At 40.7% G+C, this 26,946-nt stretch overlaps 1 protein-coding gene across 19 annotated transcripts in view; it reads right to left on the bottom strand.

The window, feature by feature from the left end:
* The window catches only part of PUM1 (pumilio RNA binding family member 1), a 128,001-nt gene extending 110,948 nt beyond the window's left edge, over positions 1 to 17,053 (bottom strand). For 16 of the 19 annotated variants that reach the window (XM_019938254.3, XM_019938261.3, XM_019938256.3 and 13 more), the window contains exons 1-2: positions 16,903 to 17,053; positions 11,823 to 12,196 (exon numbers count right to left, since the gene is read on the bottom strand). In XM_019938254.3, the coding sequence (XP_019793813.1) occupies positions 11,823 to 12,185 (363 nt within the window). In that variant the 5' untranslated portion in view covers positions 12,186 to 12,196; positions 16,903 to 17,053. Of the gene's footprint in view, positions 1 to 11,822; positions 12,197 to 16,902 lie in introns of those variants that run through there. The other 3 variants (XM_019938269.3, XM_019938270.3, XM_019938271.3) reach the window with 1 other exon arrangement.
* Between the last annotated feature and the right edge of the window lie 9,893 nt (positions 17,054 to 26,946).

Below are 26,946 nucleotides of genomic sequence, written 5' to 3'. Positions count from 1 at the left end.
CCAAATACCATTAAAATACAACAAATAAAAGCCCAGACCTAGGCAAAAAGCAGATCAGTGGTTGCTGCTGGGAGGAATTACAAAGGGCCAACAAAACCTGCAGAAGATGGGAACTGTCACTATCATGATTGTAGTGATGGTTTCACAGGTGAATACTTTGATATTTCAAAACTTAACAAATTATTCATTTAAAATGGGTGCATTTTGGGCTTCCCTGGTGGCGCAGTTGTTGCGAGTCCGCCTGCCGATGCAGGGGACACGGGTTCGTGCCCCGGTCAGGGAGGATCCCACATGCCGCGGAGCGGCTGGGCCCGTGAGCCGTGGCCACTGAGCCTGTGTGTCCGGGGCCTGTGCTCCGCAAGGGGAGAGGCCACAACAGTGAGAGGCCCATGTACCACAAAAAATTAAAAAAAGAATACTCATAAGGTGTTGGTGGAACTTTAAATTGCTACAATCTATCTGGAAAACAATGTGGAACTATGTATCAAAATTTTAAACATACTCTTTTGTTTGATCTGTCACTTTCACTTCTCCAAATATATTCTAATACAAAAATATAACTGCAGTATTGTTTACTACAGCATTGTTTAGAATGTCAAAAGCTGAAAACAACCTAAAAGTCCATCAAACTGGGATAAATCAGTCAAATTATTGTACTTCCATATACTATGGCCCTTAAAAAATATATATATAGACGTATTTACTGACCTAAAAGGATGACCACCAAAAAAAAAAAAAAAAAAAAAAAAAAGGATGACCACAATGTATGAAGGAGGAAAAGACTACCATGCAGCGTGTGTGTGCCTGGGCTATGTTTGCATGTAATATGTTTACAGAGAGAGAGCGAATGATCCCATTTAGTTTAAAACTACAATGCATTCATATATCTGTTTATATATGCACAGAAAAAGTCTGGAAGAAAATGAACCAAACTGTTAAAAGTAGTTAACTCTAAAAAACAAATTATTGACATTTTTTAGAACAATCATGTACTATCAAACAGTTTACATTTTAGACAGAAAGTAGATTATTGGGGACTTCCCTGGTGGTCCAGTGGTTAACAATCCACCTTCCAATGCAGGGGACTCAGGTTCAATCCCTGGTCAGGGAACTAAGATCCCACATGCCGCGGGGCAACTAAGCCCACGCACCACACAAAGAAGAACCGCACAGCACAACGAAGACCCAGAGCACAGCCAAAAAATAAATAAATATTTTTTTTTAAAAAGTAGATTATTGATTGCCCAGGGATGGGGGGGTAATGACGGAAGTGGAAAGTGACTAGTAATGGGTACAGGTTTTCTTTTGGGGTGATGAAAAACGTTCCCTTTGATTGTGGTGATGACTGCACAACACTGAATATACTGAAACCCACTGATCAGTACATTTTAAATGGGTGGACTGTATGGTGTGTGAATGATATCTCAATAAAGCTGCTTTACTTTAGAACAAAATCCATAACCAAAATATAGAACAAAAATTTTGCAATTTAATATTCACACTGTACTTTATACTATGTCCCAACGGAAACCTTAAACCCAGACAGCAACTGTTAAAAAGCTTCAAACAGGAAAAATGAGTCACTATTCTTAAGAGCAGTTAACCATTGACAATACAGGGGTAAATTACAACCTTCATTCTATCTTCATTAGGATACTATCTTTCTTGAACTATCCTAGTAGATAATATTCCCTTCTGAGAAAAGGAACGAACTTTGAAAATGTATTAGGTTGCAACAATATGGCAGTTTCCCAATACATGATGTGACTATGAACAAAGTTTCAGTGTTTTACAAATTAAGGAAAGTAAACCTTGTTCCTACATCCGCTTCTGTTTGCCTAACTCTGATATGGTTTCAAGAACTCTCCTCTCCCTATACCCACCCCCCACCAAAAAAAGCATAAAAGCAGAGTTGATAGGAATTACTTTAAAAGTTCCTTAATACAACTCTCCAATAAATGCTTACTGGCTCCTTATCTTCAGGCCCAAGACCCTACATTCTGTTACATCTTATACCATAACAATTCAAAATGACTCTTCAAAATAAAATACTCTACTCAGTAAGTCTCTTCAGCAAGCCCTGATGACATAATGTATTCATTCATCATTTATACGTACATACTATTTGCCAGGGGCTAGAGATGTAAGGCTGAAAGATTCTATAAGAAGAACCATCACAGCAGTTCTTAACCGAGGTGGACATGAAGATAACCCGGGAGTTGTTTTTAAAACATACATAAACTCCACCTCATCACTGGATATTTTGATTCAGTAGGTCTGGACTTAAGCCCAAGAATCTGTTTTGAAACAGATTACTAGCACCCAATGGTGAAGGAAAAAGTAAATATTTAACTCCAATACTGAGAGCCGAATGCTTCAATAAAGATGTGTACCAAATGATGGTAGCACCAAAAGAGGACACCCAACCTATAAGAAAAGAGGTAAGTAAAGGGGAAGGTTTATCAGAGATAAAGATACTTTAGTTGAAGATGAGGAAAGTAGCTAAGTGGATGAGGAAGGAAGGAGATTCCAAGAAGAGAAAACTACATAAATGAAAATAGCACAACTACATTGAGGAATTGCACAAACTATAAAAAATAGCATGTGTTCAGAAAAGTAGGATACTTCAATAAAGCTGAAGTGGAGTGCCAGTAAAGACTGGAGAGGTAAGCTATCTCAGAACACGAAGTGTGTACACTACGCTATGCTGAGGAGCTTGAAAGTTAATTATCCTAAAAGCAACCGAAAAGCCAAAAACAAAATTTAGGCAAGGATGAGACATAAGCAGATTCGTGTCTTCAGAAATAACAATTTGGCAGCAACACAGAAAATAGCCAGAAGGAAGAAAAGAGGGAGGGTGCAAAAAAAGTCAGAAGACTACTGTAAATGTCCAAGCAAGAAATATGAGCCTATCAAATAAGGCAATACGGATATAACCTTGGAACTGTTTGAGGCAGGAGGCAGGAATCTAAGATTCCTGGGTTGCCTGCAATGGAGATGCCACACACAGAAATAGGATATAGGGAATGAAACTAATGAGTTCAGTTTTGAAGGTCATCTGTTTGAACATGCCATTTACTGAGCATCTATTATGCATCAAGTACTGGGCTCCTATAATTAGATGTGCAAACTAAACTTTTACTGGTGTCCCTAAATTATAAATATATGAGCAACAAGTGCAGTTTAAAACGTGTGAAAATGTGTAAAAGAGGCCAATGTGTGTGTGTTATGGATAAGCTGACTACTCCATGATGAAGAACAGTAAGGTCTCCAAACAGATTGGTCTTGTGGAAAGAGCATGCGCTAATCACCTTAAAACACGGCATCTCATTTTTCTGACCCCGCATTTCCCCATCCATAAAATGGAAATAATAAAAAACAACATAGAGTTACTGGTGGTTCAAATCATATATAAGGGCTTCCCTGGTGGCGCAGTGGTTGAGAGTCCGTCTGCCGATGCAAGGGACGCAGGATCGTGTCCCGGTCTGGGAAGATCCCACATGCCACGGAGCGGCTAGGCCCGTGAGCCATGGCCGCTGAGCCTGCGCGTCCGGAGCCTGTGCTCCGCAACGGGAGAGGCCACAACAGTGAGAGGCCTGCGTACCGCAAAAAAAAAAAAAAAAAAAAAAAATCATATATAAAAAGACTAGATCAGTTCTGCCACACAGCTTACGGAGTACATGTCCATAAAACTTATAGATGCAGAAACGTACTCAATACTAAAATAAAAGTACCTCTAGATCTCATTAGATACACTCAACCCTTCCTAACAACCTCAGTTCAACACACTCACTAACGTGCTTTTAATTAAAACAGAGATAATTAATGTAAAGGAAACCACTGCACTGGAAAAAGAGTTAAATGATTTCTAAGATCTTTTTCTTTCATTCATTCATTTATGGCTGTGTTGGGTCTTCATTTCTGCGCGCGGGCTTTCTCTAGTTGTGGAAAGCGGGGGCTGCTCTGTTGCAGTGTGCGGGCTTCTCATTGCGGTGGCTTCTCTTGCTGCGGAGCACAGGCTCTAGACATGCGGGCTTCAGTAGTTGTGGCACGCAGCCTAAGTAGTTGTGGTTCGCGGGCTCTAGAGCACAGGCTCAGTAGCTGTGGCGCATGGGCTTAGTTGCTCCGCAGCATGTGGGATCATCCCGCACCAGGGCTCGAACCCATGTCCCCTTTATCAGCAGGCAGATTCTTAACCAGTGTGCACCAGGGAAGCCCCTAAGATCTTTTCCAACACCAAAATTCCACTGGAAATGTATCAATTCACCAATTCGCTTTCATTCAATATGGTAAACCAAACTCTTAATAGAAGGTATAAAATTTGTCTTTTTTCTTTTTTTAACATATAAAAATTTCTGGGTTTAAGTTCTCTGGCAGTTCAGTGGTTAGCACCAGGCACTTTCACTGCAGTGGGCCCGAGTTCAGTCCCTGGTTAACTAAGATGCCGCAAGCCACACAGCGCAGCCAAAAAAAAAAAAAAAAAATTTCAGGATTTGAAATTTGTAAAAATTCAAAATGTACAAGAAACCAAATTACCTATAATCTCCCCTCCCACATAAATAAAAGTAAGATTTTGCCATATTTCCTCACAGTCCTTTTTCCATGTACATCACTCTTAATGGATACACAGAGCTTACAGCCTATTTTCTAGATAATAAGTTAATAAAGGAACTGTATCTCTAAAATTATTCTCACCTGATTTGTTTCTGCCACCCAAACACACGACATCCCCATCTTAGCAGTCATTTCAATACAGACACTCACTGAAATCCTCATTTTGAAACAACTTTCTTTATAATTCCTTCCTCCCTTCATGAAACTGTAAGTTTCTCTGGAGAAAGAACAACATATTAATTTCATTGTTTTTTATTTCACTAGGCTTCTGACCTAAATAAGCAGTAGCTCCCTAATTTGGCCAATTGGGGGAAAAAAGGACAATCTGAATCAATAAATTCTTAGCAAATTGAAGATTATTTTTTACTTAACAGCAGATACGATGCTTTTAAACACATATGATAACTAGGATTAAGTTAATGAACCATTCCCTTGTTAAAGTCCTTGGGGAAACTTTCTTTAATAGAGAAAAATTATTTGTCATTAGCAGATCAACTAACTGTATATTCATGACATCTAAATAACAGAGCTCCCTGAAAACACCTGTTCTTTATAATGTAAGCATTCCTCTTCCCGGGGTTGTAAACAAGTTTATTTATGCTGTTAACCTGAAAACACATTCTTCATAGATAGAGAAGAAAGTTGCCGTTAGGCCCAGTAAAACTTGTCACTTGGAAAAATTCCAATCCATGGTGTAAAGCTGTAGATAAAGTAACCTCCAAACTCTATTTCTAAAAAGCACCGGCATCAGTGAAGAAATCTCCATTATTTTTGTGCCTGTATATTAGACTTATGTACCTTTAAAAACCTTTACGTACCCCAAAGAAATGAAAGTATATGTCAAGACAAAAACTTGTACACGAATGTTCACAATAGTACTGTTCACAATAGCGAAAACGTAGAAACCACCCAAAGGTCCATCAACTGATAAATGGATAAATAAAATGTGCTGTATATCTATAAAACAGACTATTATTCAGAAATAAAAAGGAATGAGGTACTGATCCATGCTACAAGACAGATGAACCTTTAAAGCACTGTTAAGCGAAAGAAGCCAGTCACAAAGGACCACATACTGTATGATTCCATTTATACGAAATGCCCAGAAGAGACAAATGCATAGACACAGAAAGGAGACTGGTGGCTACCTAAGGCTGGAGAGTGACTGCTACTGGTACAGATTGCGAGGAATAATGAAAATGTTCTAAAATTGATTGTGGTGATGGCTGCACGACTCTGCGAATATACTAAAAACCAATGAATTGTACACCTTAAGCGGATGAATTATATATCAATAAAGCAGGTATAAAAAATCTTTAGGGACTTCCCTGGCAGCGCAGTGGTTAAGAATCCGCCTGCCAATGCAGGGGACACGGGTTCTAGCCCTGGTCCTGGAATATCCCACGTGCCATGAAGCACCTAAGCCCGTGTGCCACAACTACTGAGCCTGCGCTCTTGAGCCCACGTGGCACAACTACTGAAGCCCGTGCGCCCAGGGCCCGTGCTCTGCAACAAGAAAAGCCACCACAATGAAAAGCCTGCGCACCGCGGCGAAGAGTAGCCCCTGTTCGCCGCAACTAGAGAAAGCCTGCACGCAGCAATGAAGACCAAAGGCAGCCAAAAATAAATTAATTAATAAGAATAAAATAAAATAAAAATAAAGAATTAAACAGGAAATGCTTTTAAAAAAAAATCTTTAGGGCCCCCAATTTCCACAAACCTAAAAGAGTCTTCCTAATGAGATTCATAAAAACACTAAGAAAGGTATTTTAAACATAAAAGAGCATTTACTAAAGGCAATAAATAGACAAATCCACGTATGCTAAATCTTCTGAAACTATTAACACGCAATTTAAAAACAATACTCAAAAAATATTACATGAAAAAAACGACGAACACTCCTCTTCAACTGCAGGTTTTACCACCAATGCCATGTACACCCTTCAGCCCAAGTTCTTCAATCAAGTTTCCAAATATTAAATTCACCCAACCTATTGCCAATCACTGACCACCACTTCTCACAATATTCGTAGCAGGGAGCAAAATGCCAGAGCATTCTACTGAGCTGAAGCCACACTCCCATTTACAGCTCTTTATTACATCTAGAAGATACAGAAAGTGAATGTAAAAATTAGGGAAGAAATTCCTCAACAACAACAAAAACTCTTACCCTATCCTCAGTACTTAGTACTCTCTTGGCATTGTGTTAACTGTCAGTCCTGTGTTTCTCTCTGAGTGTTAAGTCATTTCCCAAGAGTGAATAGATTCTAAGCAAGGGCTAGAACATTTTTTTTTTAAGTTTTTCCACGATACCAAGAAGCGTAATTCTGTACTCAGGTTCAGCCTGTAGAAAATACTAAGCAAATGCTGTTGTCCGAGAGAAAATGGACACATGCACAAAAGATGTGTCTCGTATGCAAGTACAGAGAGTTGTGATGAAAAACAATATCATATCACTTTATGATTTACAAAGCACTTTCAACCACATCCAAACTGAAATCTGAAACACACCTCTTCCTGAGAACTACTGTGTTTTTCTCTTACTAAGAGTCTCATGATTCATCCCATTTCCCTCTTTTCTTTGGCCACACCCAGAGCAGATTCTATAACCCACCACTCTGGTATGTATTTCTAAATTCTACATTCAACCCTTTCATCTTCCTCACATACCTATTTTCCCATTACTGCATCTCATTACCACCTATCCTATAAATTTTTTTCCTAATTCCACAGCAAAAACCTTTTGAAACAAAACAAAGTAAAGATATATCATAAACTGCTGCAAGGTGCCATCTCGGAGGCACATACAATCTAGTATCACACAGCATTAGAGAATGAATACTTTTTTTTTACACTGGAATCTAATCCTTAACACTGGAAAATCATTCTTAAAGTTATAGTCAAAGAAAACCTGCTGATGATCCTTTTGAGCAAGTATGTAACGTTTTAAGTCTCTGTGAACTCCAAATATAATGAAAAAGGCTCCAAGAGTACAAGTGAAACAGAAAACATTGAAAAACATGAAAGCATTGATTACTCAGCTTTAAACCATGTTAACTAAATGCCACTGGCCCAAATGCTGAGGAATCTAAGCAATCTACCCAGAAAGAAAAGAGACGAATGGTCTAACAGAGTCAAAGAGCAGGGGCAACAGAAAAAGATCTCCAGGGAATGAGGAGATTCTCAGTATGGGAATACTTGGGTTCCCTCCCAGTTTGACATAGTATTTATTAATTATAAAGTGTAAGGATTAACTCACAGCTACCGGAGATTAAGAAGGATAGACACGTCAGGATACGACTAGAAGACAACGTTACCAAGTGGAAAAAAAAGGGGGGGGGGTGCAAATAATAGAGTCAAAGAATTTATCCACTGAATTCTGCCTGGCTATCTAGAATATCTCCCACCAGCTGTCAATCTATGGTGGATACTGATAACACCTAGCACCACAAGACTACTAACAAAAGCAAGAAAACTCTGGAGTTGTCCTCTAACTTTCCTTTCTCCCAAAGCAGAGTTTTTAACCTATCTCTGCCCCTTAAAATCTAGTACAGAGGCCACAGTTCAACTGATCAACCTTAAAATTTTTTCCCTATTTCATCACACACACTATCTCACAACAGTTTACAGAGAAAACAGATTTCACAATGAGAGAATAAAATAATCACAAGTCAAAGACCTGACCCTGGCTTTCACATGATGAGACCTTTAGAAAAGATCTGAAGTTATAAAAATTACTGTTAAAATAAATATGTAAGTTTTGTAAGCAGCATTTTTAAATAGTATTATTTACTTAGGGAGACGTGTTTTCCTGTTTTTTCTTTTTTGGCCGAGCCACACAGCTTGTGGGATCTTAGTTCCCCGACCAGGGACTGAACCTGGGCCCTAGCAGTGAAAGCGCCAAGTCCTAACCACTGTACCGCCTGGGAATTCCCTCTAGTGTTTTATACATAATATCTTGATCCACATCCATTGTCTTGTTTACTATGAGTAAATTTTACAGGCCAAAAAAGAAAAGAAAAATTCATGGTACTACTTTCCCTCACTCCCCTCCAAAGACCTCAATCTGGCCCAGAAATGAGGACTTTAACTGTCCTCATTCTAACTGTACCAAATACAATAATTTTATGTATTAAAAGAAGTGATATTTAATATGTTTATATTCTTAAGGTAGAAAAGACAAATACAGAGGACTTCCCTGGTGGCCCAGTGGGTAAGACTCTGGGCTCCCAATGCAGGGGGCCCGGGTTCGATCCCTGGTCAGGGAACTAGATCCCACATGCATGCCACAACTAAAGATCCCACATGCTGCAACTAAACATGGCACAACGCAGATCCCGCGTGCTGCAACTGAGACCCCTCGGCACAGTGATTCTCCACAGAGAGATGTGCCCCCCACTCTTCAATTATATTACACTCTCCACTGCTGCTTGAACAAGTGGCCACTACTTATTGCCATGTGTTTCTCAGCAGGACAGCTGAGCTGAGATTCACTGCTTTACCTGAGTGCAAATCTGAAGAACTTCGTGGTCTTCCCTCATTCAATCAACACAAAAACTTCATATACCTCCTGGGAAAGGGGCATGAAAAACAAAACAGTCTCTGCCCTAGCATAGTTCAGTCCAGGAGGTTAATCTCAACACCAAAACCAGTAAGTTACAGTACACTCTGATGACTACAGGAGAGGTAATTTGTGGGTGGCCCACACTGCAACACAGCAACTACCCTAACGCAGTTCCCTAAGGATGTTCATTATACCACGTATCCAGACCAACAGAACTGTGTATGATGAGTGCCAATTCCAAGTTGGGTCACTGGTTTAGGCCCCCTTGGTATGAACAGGTTTTGCCATTTAACATCAACTGTGGTTTGCTAACTGACCTGGATAAAACTGGTCAAAAAGTCAGATGTGATTCCGTATGATGTGGCTCAGCACTAGAGCCCAGAGTAAGCCTTCACAGCACAGCACAGCACAACCAGATTTTAGATCTTAGAGCTCTGCTAAGGACTGACCCAGAGCCTGACTTGCCCACCTAGCGAAGAACAAGCCAAGCACCTCGATTCTCCTTTCAGCTTTTACCCATCAGCCCATCATTAGAAAAGCCAACACAAGATTTTACAGATCTATATCTCTAAATTTACAAATTCATCTATAAATTATAAAATATCTATCATTTTACAGATCTTTTATAAATCATAATACAGATTTTAAAAACCAACGTTCATGATTTTTAAACAATGTTTAGCCAAATAACGCAAAAGTTACAGGCCTTCCACCTTTGCCCCCTAGACAGATACCATCCAAACCAAACACCTCCCACCTTGGTCTCACTCTACACACACAGCTGCCTACATCTCAAATTCAACATGTATTCTACCAAATTTAATTACCTTGTCCACAAACCAGATTCCCCTCTATATTCCTTTTACTCTATTACTTCATTTTCCCAGGGACCAAAACTTTCTAATTCAATCACCAATTCTGTGCATTTCTGGGTCCCATCCCATCTTTTCCACTGCTCACACCAGGGCTGTTACAGTAGTTATCCAATTAGTCTCAGCCTTCACCAACTCCAATCTCTTATTGCCAACTCAACCTTCCCAAAACACCACTGGATAAAAGCCACTCCATACATACACAATAAAAACTCCTGCTGCCTACTGAATTAAACCTTAGCCTGGAATCCAAGGCCCTTTTCTTTACGACAATATCCTTTTTCCCCAGCTTTATTTTAAGGCCACAGGATTAGGGGCTTATGCATTCAATAACTTTCTTCTGAAGCTCTATCACATGCCAAATTCTAGGAACTGGGATACCGAAATGAATAAAATTTGATCCCCACCTCCAAGACTCCAAGCAAACAGGAAACAAATATAGTACCTTAAGTAATAGACACATAAGAAAGATAAAAAGTGCCCTAAGTACCAAAGAAGAAGCCCCCTATACCTCATATTTCTTAGTACTGCTCACCTACACATAGTAGATGCTTACGAAGTAGCACTGATGAATGATTGTTCCAATAAACCAAAGACCTATGATCAATATGCTCAATAAATTTCTGTTGACAAATTCCACCTCCCCATTTCTACTATGGTAAAGAACTGTGGTACACTGGCTGCCTCTCTTGGAAGGGTCAAGGGGAAGCACAACTGAGAGCACAGATTTGCAAGTGTGCGTGTGACTAACTTGTTTCTAAAGAACAGAAGCACTAGAGGCCTCATGAAAGACGTTAGTTCCTTTTGCTGGTCAGTACTCAGATACCGGCAACATAAAATAAACCTTTGCAAATTCAACCTATACCCAATTCCAAAGACTAGCCGGATGAAAACATTCTAACCCTTTCATCACCATCAGGAAGTCAGCAAACACAGCTAAACTCTCTTCTCAGTAAAATATGCTGTGATTCCAGCTTTGGTCTTGGATTAGTAAAAGCAAGCATGTTAAAATTAACCAAATAAAACAAGTGCTTAGAACAAGAGAACAAAGATGATTAAAACCTAAAAGCCACAACCACTCCTCTCTATACAAAACATGAGATATATCAGTTCACTTGAGCAGCTGATTTTTTATCAACTTCCTACTACTTTCAACCATAACATCTTAAAAACAGAAGTCACCAACACCCAACAGGAAAAGCTCTAAAATATGTATTCGGGCTATAAACAGCTCAAACAGACCTTAAAAGATTATATGTTAAGAGCAAAAAAGTATACTCAGAAATGCAACGTGCACATTAGAACAAGCTTAAGTCTTTCTTTAAATGAACTGGTCATTTGCTCTTTAGCGCCAGAACGATAAAATGACTCGGTGACAACATTACAACAATCATCCTTTAAAACAGTGGTCCCCAACCTTTTTGGCACCAGGGACCAGTTATATGGAAGACAATTTTTCCACGGATGGGGGCGGGGCAGGGGGTGTATGGTTCAGGTGATAATGCGGGCGATGGGGAGCGGCAGATGAAGCTTCACTAGCTCGCACGCCGTTCACCTCCTGCTGTGCAGCCCAGCTCCTAACAGGCCACAGCCCGGTACCGGTCCGCGGACCAGGGGTTGGGGACCCCTGCTTTAAAACAAGTGACTGTTTAGTTTAGACCAAATGAAATCATTAGCAATTAAGGCTTTTAAAGACATTCACTGAAAGTAGATATCCTAAGTGGACAGTGATTATAAAGAGTTTCAAAGCTGAAATAGTGAACGTTTTTTACCTGATGTTCTGCATGAATGTTATCCCCAGTAGGCCATCGATGTTTGCTATTATTATAGCCGCCTCCACCACTTCCTCCTCCCCCAAGCTGCTCACCATGCTGCCTCTGAAAGAAGTAGTCCACCATAGCGTCGTCCTGGGAACGGCCTGCAACTCCTATGGATCCTGGGACAGGGCTGGAGTGTGTCCCAGCTGCAAGAGCCTGATTTGCAGCTGGTTGTGGCTGCGCTTGCGACCCTGTTCCAGATGTCAAAACAACAGGCATGTTGGGATTAGCTGGTTCTTGAGGGTGATGTTTCAGGTGGGGGCTGAAAGAGTCCTGCCAAAGCACTGCTTTTCTCTTCAAGACACATGCAACGCTCATTCCACCAACACCTAAGGACAAACAGGTTACAAATGTTTAAAATTTGCCTTTTTTAAAACATAACTTGATATATGCACCAAGATAAAAACATGAGACCCCTGGCTTTTGCAATATATCATCTAAAACCAGTTTCTACCAAGCAGCTAAATGTTTTGCAACACATACATAATTTTCTAAACTGAAACTTCGGGCTTCCCTGGCGGCGCAGTGGTTAAGAATCCACCTGCCAATGCAGGGGACACAGGTTCAAGCCCTGGGCCAGGAAGATCCCACATGCCACGAAACAACTAAGCCTGTGCGCCACAACTACTGAGCCTGTGCTCTAGAGCCCAAGAGCCACAATTACTGAAGCCCACGTGCCTAGAGCCCGTGTGTGGCAAGAAGAGAAGCCACCGCAATGAGAAGCCCGCGCACTGCAACCAAGAGTAGCCCCAACTCGCAGCAACTAGAGAAAGCCCGCACGCAGCAACGAAGACCCAACGTAGCCATAAATAAATAAATACATACATACATAAACCAACCAAACCCCATATATAATTAGCAACGACTCAAGAGTGTCAAAAACGAAAGGATCCTTTAAAATGTCCAATGTATTCATGGGATGCTCTGAAAAAAAGCTTAAATAAGGCCCTCTGACTAAGAACAGCAACAGAATGTTCCTAGCCTGAAACTTCTTCTCAGCTGCTGTACATGCATTTTTGCCAAGAACTTACAATTATAATTGTAATCACATCATCATTCTATTAGTACTCTGACTCTTACAGAGTCAGAGATGAGACCAAACCAAATTCAAACCCTCACCTTACATAGAAAGTATCACTGTAAAAAAAGAAATGCTTCAATAGAATAATAATTGTATGGCAAATATATTGCAAACATTTTTTCTGATCATTCCTATTTTACAGATAAAAACACTAAGGTACGGAGGAAAAGTTATGTGATGTGCCCGAGGTCATTCAGCTAGTGAGCTTTTGAAGGAGGGATTCAAACCCAAATCTGTATGCACCCAAGTCTCGTTCTTTCTACCAACCCCCTTGCTACCACACCCCAGTAAACCAAAACAGATACTATTTCTCTCACTTGAGTCTGCTATTCTTCTCTGGAAGGATCAACAAAGAAACTCCAAAATGTTACTATGAAACATTACTAATATGTTTCTTAAAATCAAAAACTACATTTGTAGAAAACATAGAACAGCCTATGTATGGGTGCTTAAGAAAAAAAAAAAATCCTTCAAAATAATCAGTTACCAACTAGAACACACCTGTCCAGAGCCACTAGAGTCTAATTTCAAGGCTATCAACCTAACAGTCCACTGCTACAAATGCCTTATCTCTCTTTAGCCCTACAGTGATGTATCAAAAACAGACTCAAAAGATTTATAAGAAATCTATTAAACTATTTCTCAGTATAGAATAAACATCCTGGACTTCCCTTGTGGCGCAGTGGTTAAGAATCCGCCTGTGGGCTTCCCTGGTGGCGCAGTTGTTGAGAGTCCGCCTGCCGATGCAGGGGACTCAGGTTCGTGCCCCGTTTCTGGGAAGATCCCACATGCCGCGGAGCAGCTGGGCCCATGAGCCATGGCCGCCTGCGCGTCCAGAGCCTGTGCTCCACAGCGGAAGAGGCCACAACAGTGAGAGGCCCGCGTACCGCAAAAAAAAAAAAAAGAATCCGCCTGCCAATGCAGGAGACACAGGTTCGAGCCCTGGTCTGGGGAGATTGCACATGCCACGGAGCAACTAAACCCGTGCACCACAACTATTGAGCCTGCACTCTAGAGCCTGCAAGCCACAACTACTGAGCCCGCGTGCCACAACTACTGAAGCCCACGTGCCTAGAGCCCATGCTCCACAACAAGAGAAGCCACCACAATGAGAAGTCACCGCAATGAGAAGCCCATGCACCGCAACAAAGAGTAGCCCCCGCTCGCCGCAACTAGAGAAAGTCCATACGCAGCAACAAAGACCCAACGCAGCCAAAAATAAATAAAATTAAAAAAAAAAAAGAACAAACATCCTGATAAAGCAGCATTCGCTTCTCACAACTAATTCATGTTCTGAAGACAGGAGTAAGAAGATTTGTAATTTGTTCAAAGCCTAATTTGGAAATGCCTAGTTTCAGTTAACAATTCCAATCCATCAGAACCATACTGGAGTAGTCCAGCTTTCTGGACTTCAGTTTCTGCTTTCATGAACAATCATGCTCATGCTTAAATACCAAAACCGGAAAGTCATAGCTGTGTTTACCATTGGTACTAGCAAAGTCCTAACCAGCCTAATGCCTTCCTGTTTGATTTTCAAAAGAACTCACTGCCCTCTTATTACCAATAGTAGCCAGTCCCATTTTCTTCCACAAGGGAGTATCAAACCGTCTTTGTTGTAGAGCTAACCAGGAATCCTAAAACTAAAGTTTTACCACTAAACTACAACCTCCCTGAACCTGTTTCCTCATCTAGAAAATTAAAGAAATTCTTTCTCTGTGACTCACAAGTTTTTTTTTTTAATCAAAATAATAGATATAAAAGTTTTTGGTAAATTCAAAGTCTCCATGCTGAGGCCCAAGGAATTCAGTTCCCACCAGTTAAAGCAATGGAGCTCCAGTCCCTAAGCAGATTCCTAAAATAGCAAATGCAACCTTTTCTGAAATAAAAGATTTGCTGTAAAGATTTGCCCTAATACTTATTTAACAAAGAACTTCCGAATGAAAAAGGTATTCACCACTGAAACACACCCGACCACAACTTCATTCTATCAAGGCATGGGGGGGAGAGGGGGAGGCGGGGGGAGGGTTCTATAAAAATGTTCAAACGAAACAATTGGCTTTTGTAAAGCTATCTGTATCCCCTGAGACTTCCTGCTTTACCTAATGAGGCAAGGCAGTTTCTCAAACAAGAGAAAACCTGGCAGAAGGGACATTTTGAAAGTGAGCAAATACCTAAGCAATTAACAAGTGTCTTGGGTAGTTTTGTAATATCTTGGCAACTACAACATAAAAATTAAGAAATCAGTCACTTAAATAATAGAAAACATTTAAATTGCTGATGGCTTTTAAGGAACTCTCAAACCCACTAAAAAGTTATGTGTTAGCACCTGAACTGTGACTTTTCTTTTTTACAAATGGTACATTATAAAAATAAGTTTTTCAGCAACTAAAAATAAGTGCTGATTCTAGTTTTCCACAGTTTTCAAACTGTTTACACCAAAGTTGTTTTTGTTTTGTTTTGTTTTAATATCACTAATAGGCTTTATTTCAAACAAAGGAACATGATCTAATCTATCTCCACTGCTCACCTTTTATTTACTAAAATTCTTTGTGGTTTAAAAGGTGTTTATTTTTACCACACTGGAAAAAAAAAAATTCTGTGGTCATAAATTTATTTTAAAGCAGTTCATCTCAAACCCAAACTAAGCTTCAAACACAACTTCAAAAAGCCGTGGCCTTGAACAAAATGAATCCAATTGTGGCTAAGGCAAAATGCTCAGTTCAGAATCCAGTATTTCCCAAAAATCCAGATAAAGAATAAACAGCACCCAAGAGTGTTTTATAAAGTTAAAACTAGCAACGGGTCAAAATGTTTATTTTGCTTACTAAAACTGCATCGGGAGCCACCCACGTCTATCTTGGTGAGTTTTGATTTTTTTTCATAAAACAAACAAAAAGCTAAAACCACAAACCTATGATTTCAGCAATAACTGACTTTAAAAGAGAATCCCAAAAAAGCCTCATAAAATCCCATTCTTAATCTCAGGCAGAGAAGGAAGTGAACGAATTGATGTAACTAAGAACAGTGTTCTCTTAATTGGACAATGAAGAGTAACAACCCTTCAACTTACGGGGAGGATAAAACCTTTCCTGATAATGTGGGGGAGGGGGGAATATAGTGGCGGGGGGGGCGGTACGGGAGTGTATTCCTCACTTGACGTGGGAATGGTACCGACAAGTATTAAACGATCTAGGTTTACCAAGGACGTCCATGAGGACTAAAAACTATCTAGTATTGTGTATCTGTTTACCTACTACGAAGGCATGAACGCTTCTTAGAGTTAAGACAGACACGCACCAACACAAGGAGGCTCAAAGAGGAAGAACCGACCAAAAACAAGCTCTCACAGAAACAAAAGGCCACAAGTACCCAGGAGCCTAAAAAGCGATCTGAAACTTCCTGATCGCCTACTTCTCCACATTTAAGGATCGCAAAGTTCCCCCGTGGTGGGTCTCGTCTGCAGACGAGGGCCACGGCTGCTTCTAAAGCGATTTATTGTTCCTCTTGCTTCGGCGCTGCCACGGAAGCTCAAGAAGTCGAAGAAATCCTGAGTGGCACAGAATTACACTTCATGGCCACACAGAAGACTCGGGGCTTCGCAAACCCATCAAAAAAGCAACCCGAATGGCAACATCAATCTTCAGGGGCTCCAACGGGGCCGAGCAGAAATGTAGAGACACGTCTATGCCCTGGGCCCGGGCCTAAACCCCCGGCATTTTCCTCGCTTCGACCCAGCTCCCCACCCCCTCCCTCCTTTGATAACAATAGGGGCCTTGCTGCTGACTCCAAAACATGTACGAGGAACAGCGAGTGAGAAGCCTCAGCCAGGGCCCCGGCGGCTTTTCCAAAGCCCTTCTCACCCCCCCAGCCGCTCTCAAACACCAATACAAAGGGATAATCTGCTCGCTGGGGGTCCGGAGCAGCGTTTGGGGCTGGCGGGGTGCGGGTACTCACGGGCGGAGCGGTAGGATGAAGATGGATTTCAGCCCCCCGATCTTCTCTCTCCGGCGCTCTCGCTCCCCCTTACCTTTCACTCCGACAACATGGCGGCCCACTGGGGACTGGGCTGGCGCTGTGCATCATGGGATAGGCTCGGGCCCCGGCCCTGGCTTTGGCAGCGGCATGTGTGGAGAAGGCAGGCGGCTGTGGAACAGGTTGCCTGGTTGCCATGCCAACCCAGGGCCTGTGTGAACTTGGGAAACTCGCAGGCAACACTACCGCTGCGCGCGCGAGTGGCCGCCCGCGAGGGGAGCGCGCGCCGTCCCCTCGCGGGCCGCCGCGGGCAGCAGGAGGAGTCCCGCGGGCCCACACCGGAGCGCCCGCGGTGACCGGTTCCCGGCCCAGCACCGCACGGAGCTGGGCACGCGGTGTCAGGGTAGTGACCTTAGCCGAGGCGCCACCCGCCTCCGCGCCCTCCCTATTTCACCTCCAGATTGTAACGGCCTGCAGGATTAATGGACGCTTATTCCAAGGCTCTGGCGGGACAGGAGCTGGGTTCAAACCCCGTTGCTGCAACTTTCTGGCTCTGTGGACTTACTTAATCTTCCTGCTTCCATTGCCCCATTTGTAAAATGAAAAGGAAAATGAGAACTGCTACTTAACTCTGCCCTGAGGATTAAGTGGATAATATGGCTTATTATTCCATTTAATAATGTGAAATGCTTAGTACAGTGCCTGGTACTTGTAAATAGGCCCACTATAGAATTTGCGGGGTCTAGCGCAAAATGAAAGTGTGAGGGCCCCTTGTTCAAAATTGTTAATGAATTTCAAGATGGAGATAGCAGAACATTAAACCCAAATCAAAGATTCAAAGCTGTCCTTGTTTGTAAGCACTCATTCAGTGTTACCTGTTGTCATTCTGTCCAGTTCCGAAAATGAATAGAAATAGAAAATGGCCATTTGATGAAAGTGACTTTTCAAAATCAGTAGTATTTCATAAGATATAGTTATTATATATAAAACTAAACCCAAGATGGATTGAAAACATAAGCAAACCACAACACTATAAAAGACCACAAGAGGATATAGGGGGAGAAAGCTTTCTAATTAGAGAGGGGAAATGTTTATAATGAATCAAAATCAATACATCCCTTTAAAAATTGAAGGAAAATTAAACATTTATATAGTAAGAGTGCCACCATCAATGAATAAGCGAGAAAATAGCTTTAAAATATTGTAATACTTGTGGTAGACAAATGGCTAATCTTCATGATAAATACAGAAATTCTCTAATCAGTTAAAAAAGAGCAATCCGGACATAGAAACCAAACTTATGTTTACCAAAGCGGAAGGGGGGGAAGGGATAAATTAGGAGTTTGGGATTAACACATACACACTGCTGTATATAAAATAGATAACCGGGAGTTCCCTGATGGCACAGTGGCTAAGACTCCCCGCTCCCAAGGCAGGGGGCCCAGCTTCGATCTCTGGTCAGGGAACTAGATCCTACATGCCGTAACTACGAGTTCACATGCCCCATTGAAAATCCCCCACGCGGGAACAAGGACCCAGAGCAGCCAAATAAACAAATAAAATTAGATTATAATGATGGTTGCACAACTCTGACAATATGCTAAAAACCACTGAACTGTGTGCACCTTAAATGGTGAAGTTTATATTATTTGAAATATATCTGGACTTTCCTGGTGGTTAAGAATCCACCTGCCAATGCAGGGGACACAGATTCGACCCCTGGTCCCGGAAGAGCCCACATGCCACGGAGCAACTAAGCCCCTGCGCCACAACTACTGAGCCCACGAGCCATAACTACTGAAGCCTGCACACCCTAGAGCCCGTGCGTGGCAACAAGAGAAGGCACTGCAATGAGAAGCCCACGCAACGCAACGAAGAGTAGCCCCCTCTCGCTGCAACTAGAGAAAGCCTGCATGCAGCAACAAAGACCCAACTCAGCCAAAAATAAATAAATAAATATTTTAAGAAAGAAATATATCTCACTAAAGCTATAAAAATAAGAAAAAGTGAATAATAAAAAGAAATGCAACTTTGAAATATATTTTCATCTATTAAATACACTGGCAAAAATTTAAATGATCATTAACACCGTGTTTTGGCAAGTTTTGTGAGAAAATCAGCACTCACATTGTTTATATTGTTTGAGGAGACATTACTGTTTTATGTTATTTTTTATTTAAAAGATAAAAGGGTGAGATTTTTATTTCTGAAAAAGAAGATAAGACTTGGAAGTTAAAGATCTGCTACTTCCAGGCTATGTGACCTTGGACAAGTTCCTGAGTGTCAGCACCCTCAGTTGCAAAATAAGGTACATACAGGACTGTTACAACAGTTAAATAAACTAACATATATAAAGTGCCTGACAGAGAATTAGCACTCAATAAATGTAGCTGTTTTATTGTAGTTGTAGTCTTGTATTCCTTTCTGAATCCCCAGAGAGCAGCTTAGTGCAAGGCACAGAGTCATTGTTTATTAAGTGTTTGTTAAATGAATGAATTCAACAGCCATTTAGAGTGACAACTCTCAAATCCAATGGTCCTAAAAGTAATATGTTGTATTCAAAGATCCCAGCTCTTAAGCCAGACCAGAAATTACTTCCTTACCTCTCTGAGCCTCCAGTTTTCTCCCACGGAACATAAGGTTAATATAACAGCAGTAAATGAAATAAAGCAGATAAAGCATTTAGCCCCATGGGGCCAGGACAGTGGAATGCGCTGAGTAGCCACATTAGAAAAACATATAAGAGGAGGAAACTTAGCAGACATGAGAAAATTACAAAATTTCCAGGACTTTACCAGGCTCTGTGCTCCATGATGTCATTCTGAGATCCATGATTAGCTCAATTTTAAGCTTTAGCTTTCATTACTCAGTCCGAGATTCCATTATCAGTTTAGCCACAGTCATGTGGTACCACACCCCATCCAGGCCTCTCCTCCATCCAAAGCCCAACAGAATACCAGCCAGCCATCCCTGCTTTCCCTTAAGGAACTGCTCTCAAAAAACCTTAGGCCCCCGCCAGGCCCCCAAAATAACTCTATCACAACATCACCTGCAACAAACTCATGAGACATCCTATTATCAAATGCTTACCTGTGTGCCATGCACTGTAAGACTTTTACATACATTATTTCATTTAAAACTCCCCAAATACCTATGATATGAGCAACATTATTATTCCCATTTAAAAATGAGAAAACTGGGACATCCCTGGTGGTCCAGTGGCTAAGCCTTCACGCTCCCAATGCAGGGGGCTTGGGTTCGATCCCTGGTCAGGGAACTAGATCCCACATGCATGCCGCAACTCAAGAGTTCACATGTCCCAGCTGAAAAGATTCTGCATGTCACAGCTAATGATCCCGAATGCCACAATGAAGGAACCCAAATGCCACAACTAAGACTCGGTGCAGCCAAAATAAAAATAAACAAATAGATATTAATTTTTTTTAATAAAAATGAGAAAACTGAGACTTGGGAGGTTATGGAACCAGATTAGTATTTATCCAAGTGTGTTATCTAAGGCTATTTGCTGAGAGTTGTCTGTTCAGGAGGCTGTCGAAATCATCCCTAAATCTTGAAAATCTCCACAATTCAACTGATTAAACCCATGCATAACAGATAATGTAATCAATCTTTGGGAGTTTTCAAAAACCAAGAATCTAATCAAACTGACCTGGGATGAGGATTAGGGTGGATTTGGGAAGAGTGTTCTAATCTAATCAGTAATCCATTCCATTGTAACCTAATCAGACAAAGAGAGATCTCAGACAGAAACATTTGGTGAAGGCCATTCAAGAATGTCTTTGTTCAAGAATTTCAAATGTTACCTCTTCCTTCGGGTGGAAGTGGTTCTCCACGTATGGTCTGAGGCTCACCAGTGAGTCAGCAAACTGGCCATGCTGACAGCTGAGAACAAATCCTGGAGTGGACAAATGCTGTTCAATTCCACAGACTTTCACTCTCTTACAGCCAACTGCTATTGGGTGATAAATGTTACTATAATATTGTATTTGTAAACTAAATATAAGGCATTCTCAAGCAAAGTTGGGACACCCCCAATTTTCTGGAAAAATGCTTTGTTATCAGTGTCGAGTTGCTTTGCTTTTTCAACTGTGTTACACTTGTGTTTTTGTATATTTGTAGACTCTCCCTTGGGTTGCACTTCCACTCTTTGTTTTGGTACTTGGGTAATTGTTACACTGTTAACATTTCCATTGTCATTCTGTTTTTTAGCAAATCTGGGTTATTAGAGTGCTTTTCCCATAGGAACAGAGGAGGGAGGGAGGGTTTGGGCTTCCAACATTGGTGACTAAGTAATTCCGATCAACTCTCCCACTGAGGAAAACTAGAAAACTGGAAAAATCTGAAAATCCCGTCTTGAAATCATTGGAAAGTTAACAAGTTAGTGAAGAATTACTGAGCCAGGATCTGGGAAAGGAGAGAGATTGAGGAATGCAAGCCCCATAAATAGGACTACTTTTCCGGGTGGGGCATTTCTTGAGACGTAGTTTTCCTGAGAGGTAGCTAAGAGACAGAATGATGCTTACAACAGCCTCGGGTACTTAGCAGAACAGAGATTGGAGTCCAGAACCTGCTGAGAGAAAGCACCTAGTAAACAGCTCTCACTTTGGATTGGGATCCCAACAGACCGTACCCTAAAAGCAAAGGTGAATAGAGTAGACAAGCTCTTACAAAGATTGAAACTCAACTTCAAAACATCTCAAACACTGAAATTGTCTTGAAGTGATTCCAGAGTGCCAGTGCCCAAGAACCTGGCAGAAAACAAAGTGAGGGACTTCCCTGGCAGTCCAGTGGTTAAGACTTCGGCTTTCAATGCAGGGGGTGCAGGTTCGATCCCTGGTCAGGGAGTTAAGATCCCACATGCCTCATGGCCAAAATACCAAAACATAAAACAGAAGCTATATTGTAACAAATTCAATAAAGACTTAAAAAAAAAAAAAGTGGTCCAGGGCTTCCCTGGTGGCGCAGTGGTTGAGAGTCCGCCTGCTGAGGCAGGGGACATGGGTTCGTGCCCCGGTCCGGGAAGATCCCACATGCCGCAGAGCAGCTGGGCCCGTGAGCCATGGCCGCTGAGCCTGCGCTTCCGGAGCCTGTGCTCCGCAACGGGAGAGGCCACAACAGTAAGAGGCCCGCGTACCGCAAAAAAAAAAAAAAAAAAAGTGGTCCACATTAAAAAAGTCTTTAAAGGAAAAAAAGAAAAGGAAACAAAGTGAATCCTCTCTAAAGAGATCGTTATCTAGGCCTCAAATTATTTTTATGAACACTTATGCAAATATAATATTCAGTGAACAAACAAAAATAATCACGCATACTAGGAGACAAGATAACATGAACAAAAAATAACAGCAACGAAAGACAATTGAAAAGCATGCAAAAGAACCTCATATTGAAGTCATCAAATTGTTTGTTTGTTCACGAAGATAATGGAAGATGGATAATTCTGACAGAAAACTGGAAATTACAGACAAAAGCCAATTCTATGACAGAAAAATATAATAGAAATTAACAACCCAATGGATTGGGGTTAACAGCAGATTAAACACTGCTGAAGAGAGAATTAGTAAATTTAGAGGTGGGAAGAAAATATCCAGAATGAAACATAAAGAGGCAAAAACGGTAGGAAAGAGAGAAAGGATAGCGTTACAGAGGAGAGAATGAGACTGTTTAACATACAGGGCACTGGAAAACTGAAAGGACAGGAAGGAAGGAGTGGGGCAGAAGAAATACTTGACATGAAAGGGCTAATTTACCAAAACTAATGAAAAAAATAAAGCCACAGAGTCAAGAAGCACTATGAATTGTAAATAAGAAAAACCTGAGGAAAATTAAAACTGGTATGTCGGTGAGGGTTGAGAGGATGGTGACTGTCTTTTCACCCATCCTCCAGAGACATGGGGTCAAATCAGGGAAGTGGGAAAGCCTTAATGAAAACAAAACTGAAGCAAATTCAATACATGCGAGAAATGGAGGAAGCAAAGTATAGTTTTGAGCAAAAAAAAAAAAAGGAAAGGAAGGAAGAAAGAGAGAAAAAGAAAAGCTAATACCAAAGAAAAAGAATTAGAAAGTTTATTAATAAAATCCCAGAACTAAAGTTCTAGACAATACGTCCATAAATGACCTCACAGAGGAATCTGATGGCATATGAAAAAGATGTAACAGCACTGGCTTGTTAGGAGATGTCAGTATAGATAGATTTTAGAAACTGATAGGAATTAAATAAACATGAGTATGAGTTTTAAGGTTAAGGCAATTCCCAAAAAATAAAATAGCATTTATAACTTTCAAACTAGCAGAAGAAAACCTCATCATGCAAAGTACAAATATATATATATACATATATACAATCCTATTTACTACATAGGAAATAGGAAATACAAAATAACATAGCAGGAAAAAAGTCTTAAGAGTAATTCCAATAAATATGGAAAGACTTGGGAATTCCCTGGTGGTCCAGAGGTTAGGACTCTGCGCTTCCATTGCAGGGGGCTTGGGTTTCCATCCCTTGTCGGGGAACTAAGATCCCACAGCCAAGCACCAAGTGGCCTAAAAAAAATCTGAACAACACAAAAAGCTCATTTTACTGGCTATATGTAGAATTCTATTCTCAACCAACAGAAAATCATACTTTTTAAACATACATAGTAAATGTTTAAAAATAGAACGTGCATAATGCTATAAAGGAAGCCACAACAAATTCCAAAAAATCAATATCATATAGACCATGTTCTCCAACCATAAGATGTGAAAGTTAAAACCTTTTTATTGTTGAAAACTACAAATCCTATAAGTTGGACACTATAAGATTACATTTTTAAGCAACCACTGTGTTTTTTAAAAAATATAAAGGAAATAACTTAGAAACAAATAATAAGGAAAACACTGTGTGTCAAAATTTGTGGGACAGAACAAAAACAGTATTGGAAGGAAGTATATATTGACAATTTTATTTATTTATTTTTAAAATTTATTTATTCTATTTATTTATTTTTGGCTGTGTTGGGTCTTCGTTGCTGCACACGGGCTTTCTCTAGTTGCGGCGAGCGGGGGCTACTCTACGTTGTGGTGCGTGGGCTTCTCATTGCAGTGGGTTCTCTTGTTGTGGAGCATGGGCTCTAGGCACACGGGCTTCAGTAATTATGGCACTCAGGCTCAATAGTTGTGGCTCACAGGTTCTAGAGTGCAGGCTCAGTAGTTGTGGCGCACGGGCTTAGTTGCTCTGTGGCATGTGGGATCTTCCCCAACCAGGGCTCGAACCCATGTCCCCTGCATTGGCAGGCTGATTCTTTTTTTTTTATGTATTGCATTTTTTTTAATTCTTTTTTTAAATTTATTTTATTTATTTATTTTTGACTGTGTTGGGTCTTTGTTGTGGTGCATGGGCTTCTCACTGAGGTGGCTTCCCCTGCTGCAGAGCACAGGCTCTAGGCACGCGGGCTTCAGTAGTTGTGGCACGTGGGCTCAGTAGTTGTGGCTCATGGGCTCTAGAGCGCTGGCTCAGCTGTTGTGGCGCACAGGTCTAGTTGCTCTGTGGCATGTGGGATCTTCCCGGACCAGGGCCTGAACCCGTGTCCCCTGCATTGGCACGCTGATTCTTAACCACTGCGCCAACAGGAGAGTCCCTATAACTTTTTCTTATACTTTTAGATAATTTTGTATCTAAAGATCTTATACCTTATTAGATTTACTCCTGTGTCATAGTTCTGTTGCTATTTTAATGTTTTCTTTTTATAATTACATCATATGAAGTTACTGGTGTATAGAAGAGCAATTGGCAATTTTGTATACGGACCTTATAATCAACTACCTTGCAATATTCTTCTATTACTCTAGTAAATTGTCTAGAGATTATTGTGTTTTTTAATGAAAATAATCATGTCATATGAGTATAATGACAATTTTATCTCTTCCTTTACAATAGTTATGCCACGAATCTCTTACTATTTTCTTATTGCACTGGCTAGGGCATCCATCACATTGTTGAGTAGAAATAGCAATAGTTGGCATGTGTATCAGGTTTATAATTTTAAAGGGAATGCTTTTAAAGCTTCCATATTTATGATGACATTTATTGTATGTTTTTTATAGGTGCTTTCTTCGGGTTACCATTCTATTTCTAATTTATGTTCAATTTTGTCAAATACTTTTCCTGCATTTATTGAAATGTTTATATGGGTTTCTTTTTCCTCTTTAATCTGTTATTACAGTAAATGACATCTATAGATACTCTAACATGTATATATATTATTCCTGTGAAGACCCCAACCTGGTCATTGTATTTGTTTCTTTTATTCATTATCGGATATTATTCACTAATATTTTGTTTAGGATCTTTTCACCTATATTCACAAGTAAAATGTATTTGTAGTAACTTTTCCCTGTTTTAACTTTATCTGAATTTGGTATCAGGTTATATTGGCCTCATCGAGTTGGCAGGAGGTGGGTATTCCCTCTTTTTTTGTGCTCTGGAAGAGGTTGTATAAGATGATCTGTGTATAAGAATAATCTGTGGCTTGAAAGTTGACAGAATTTGCCTGTAAAGCCATCAGGGCCTGGTGTTTTCTTTGTTGGAAGTTGTTTACTGCTCCAATGCTTAAAAACCTTTCATTATGAAATAATGATAGATTCACAGGAAGTTGCAAAAAAATGTACTGGAAGATCCTCTTTACCCTTCACACCCAGTTTTCCCTAATGGTAACATCTTGCATAACTATAGTACAATATCAAAACCAGAAGATTGGCCTTGGAGCAACCCACATGGCTTATTCATATTTCACCAGTTTTACATGCACTCATTCCTGGGTGTATGGGTGTACACTTTTATACAATTTTATCACATGTGTGGACTGGTGTAACCACCACCACAATCAAGGTACAAAACTATTTCATCACCACAATGATCCTCCTACTTCCCCTTTACAGCTATAACCACTCCTCCCCCCACCCCTTTTCTAACTGCTGGCTACTACTAATCTGTTCTTCACCTCTGTAATTTTGTTATTTCAAGAATGCTATATTGAGACTTTCCTGGTGGTCCAGTGGTAAAGAATCCTCCTTACAATTCAGGGGACACAGTTTTGATCCCTGGTCAGGGAACTAAGATCCCTACACCACGGGACAACTAAGCCCACCCACCGCAAGTACTGAGCTCATGCACCTCAACTTGAGAGCCTGCACGCCACAACTACAGAGCCCACATACCCTGGAGCCTGCACACCACAACTAGAGAAGAGAAAACCCACATGCCAGAACTAGAGAGAAGCCTGCGTGCCACAACTAAGACCCCATGCAGCCAAAAATAAATAAATAGATTCAATGAAGAATTTTAAAAATATATATATTGTATTAGTGGAGTCATACAGTATGTAACCATTCGAGGTTGGCTTTTTTCACTCAGCATAATTCCCTTCGGTTCTATCCATGTTGCATGTATCAATGTTCTTTTTCATTGCTGAATTAACTAGTATTCAGTGGTATTGCTGAACCATTGAATTCAACCATTGAAGGACATTTTGCTTGTTTCCAGTTTTTGGCTATTACAAGAAAAACTGCTATAAACAATTGTGTACAGATGTTTTGTTTTGTGAACATAATTTTCATTTCTCTGGGATAAATTCTCAAGAGTATAATTTTAATCATTATAAGATTACTTGCCATTTGGGTTTTTCTTGAGTCAATTTTAATTGTTATATTTGCCAGGAAGTTGTTCATTTCATATAAATTTGGAAATTTATTGGCATAAGTTTACAACAGTTTTCTCTTAATATCTTTTATTTTATTTTATTTTTTTGCGGTACGCGGGCCTCTCACTGTTGTGGCCTCTCCCGTTGCGGAGCACAGGCTCCAGACGCGCAGGCCCAGCGGCCATGGCCCACAGGCCTAGCCGCTCCGCGGCATGTGGGATCCTCCCGGACCGGGGCACGAACCAGTGTCCCCTGCATCGGCAGGCGGACTCTCAACCACTATGCCACCAGGGAAGTCCCTCTTAATATCTTTTAAATCTAAGTTTTC

This window comes from Tursiops truncatus, chromosome 1, assembly GCF_011762595.2.
Source record: "Tursiops truncatus isolate mTurTru1 chromosome 1, mTurTru1.mat.Y, whole genome shotgun sequence".
Lineage (NCBI taxonomy): Eukaryota > Metazoa > Chordata > Mammalia > Artiodactyla > Delphinidae > Tursiops > Tursiops truncatus.
This window is presented reverse-complemented; position numbering and strand designations above follow the sequence as displayed.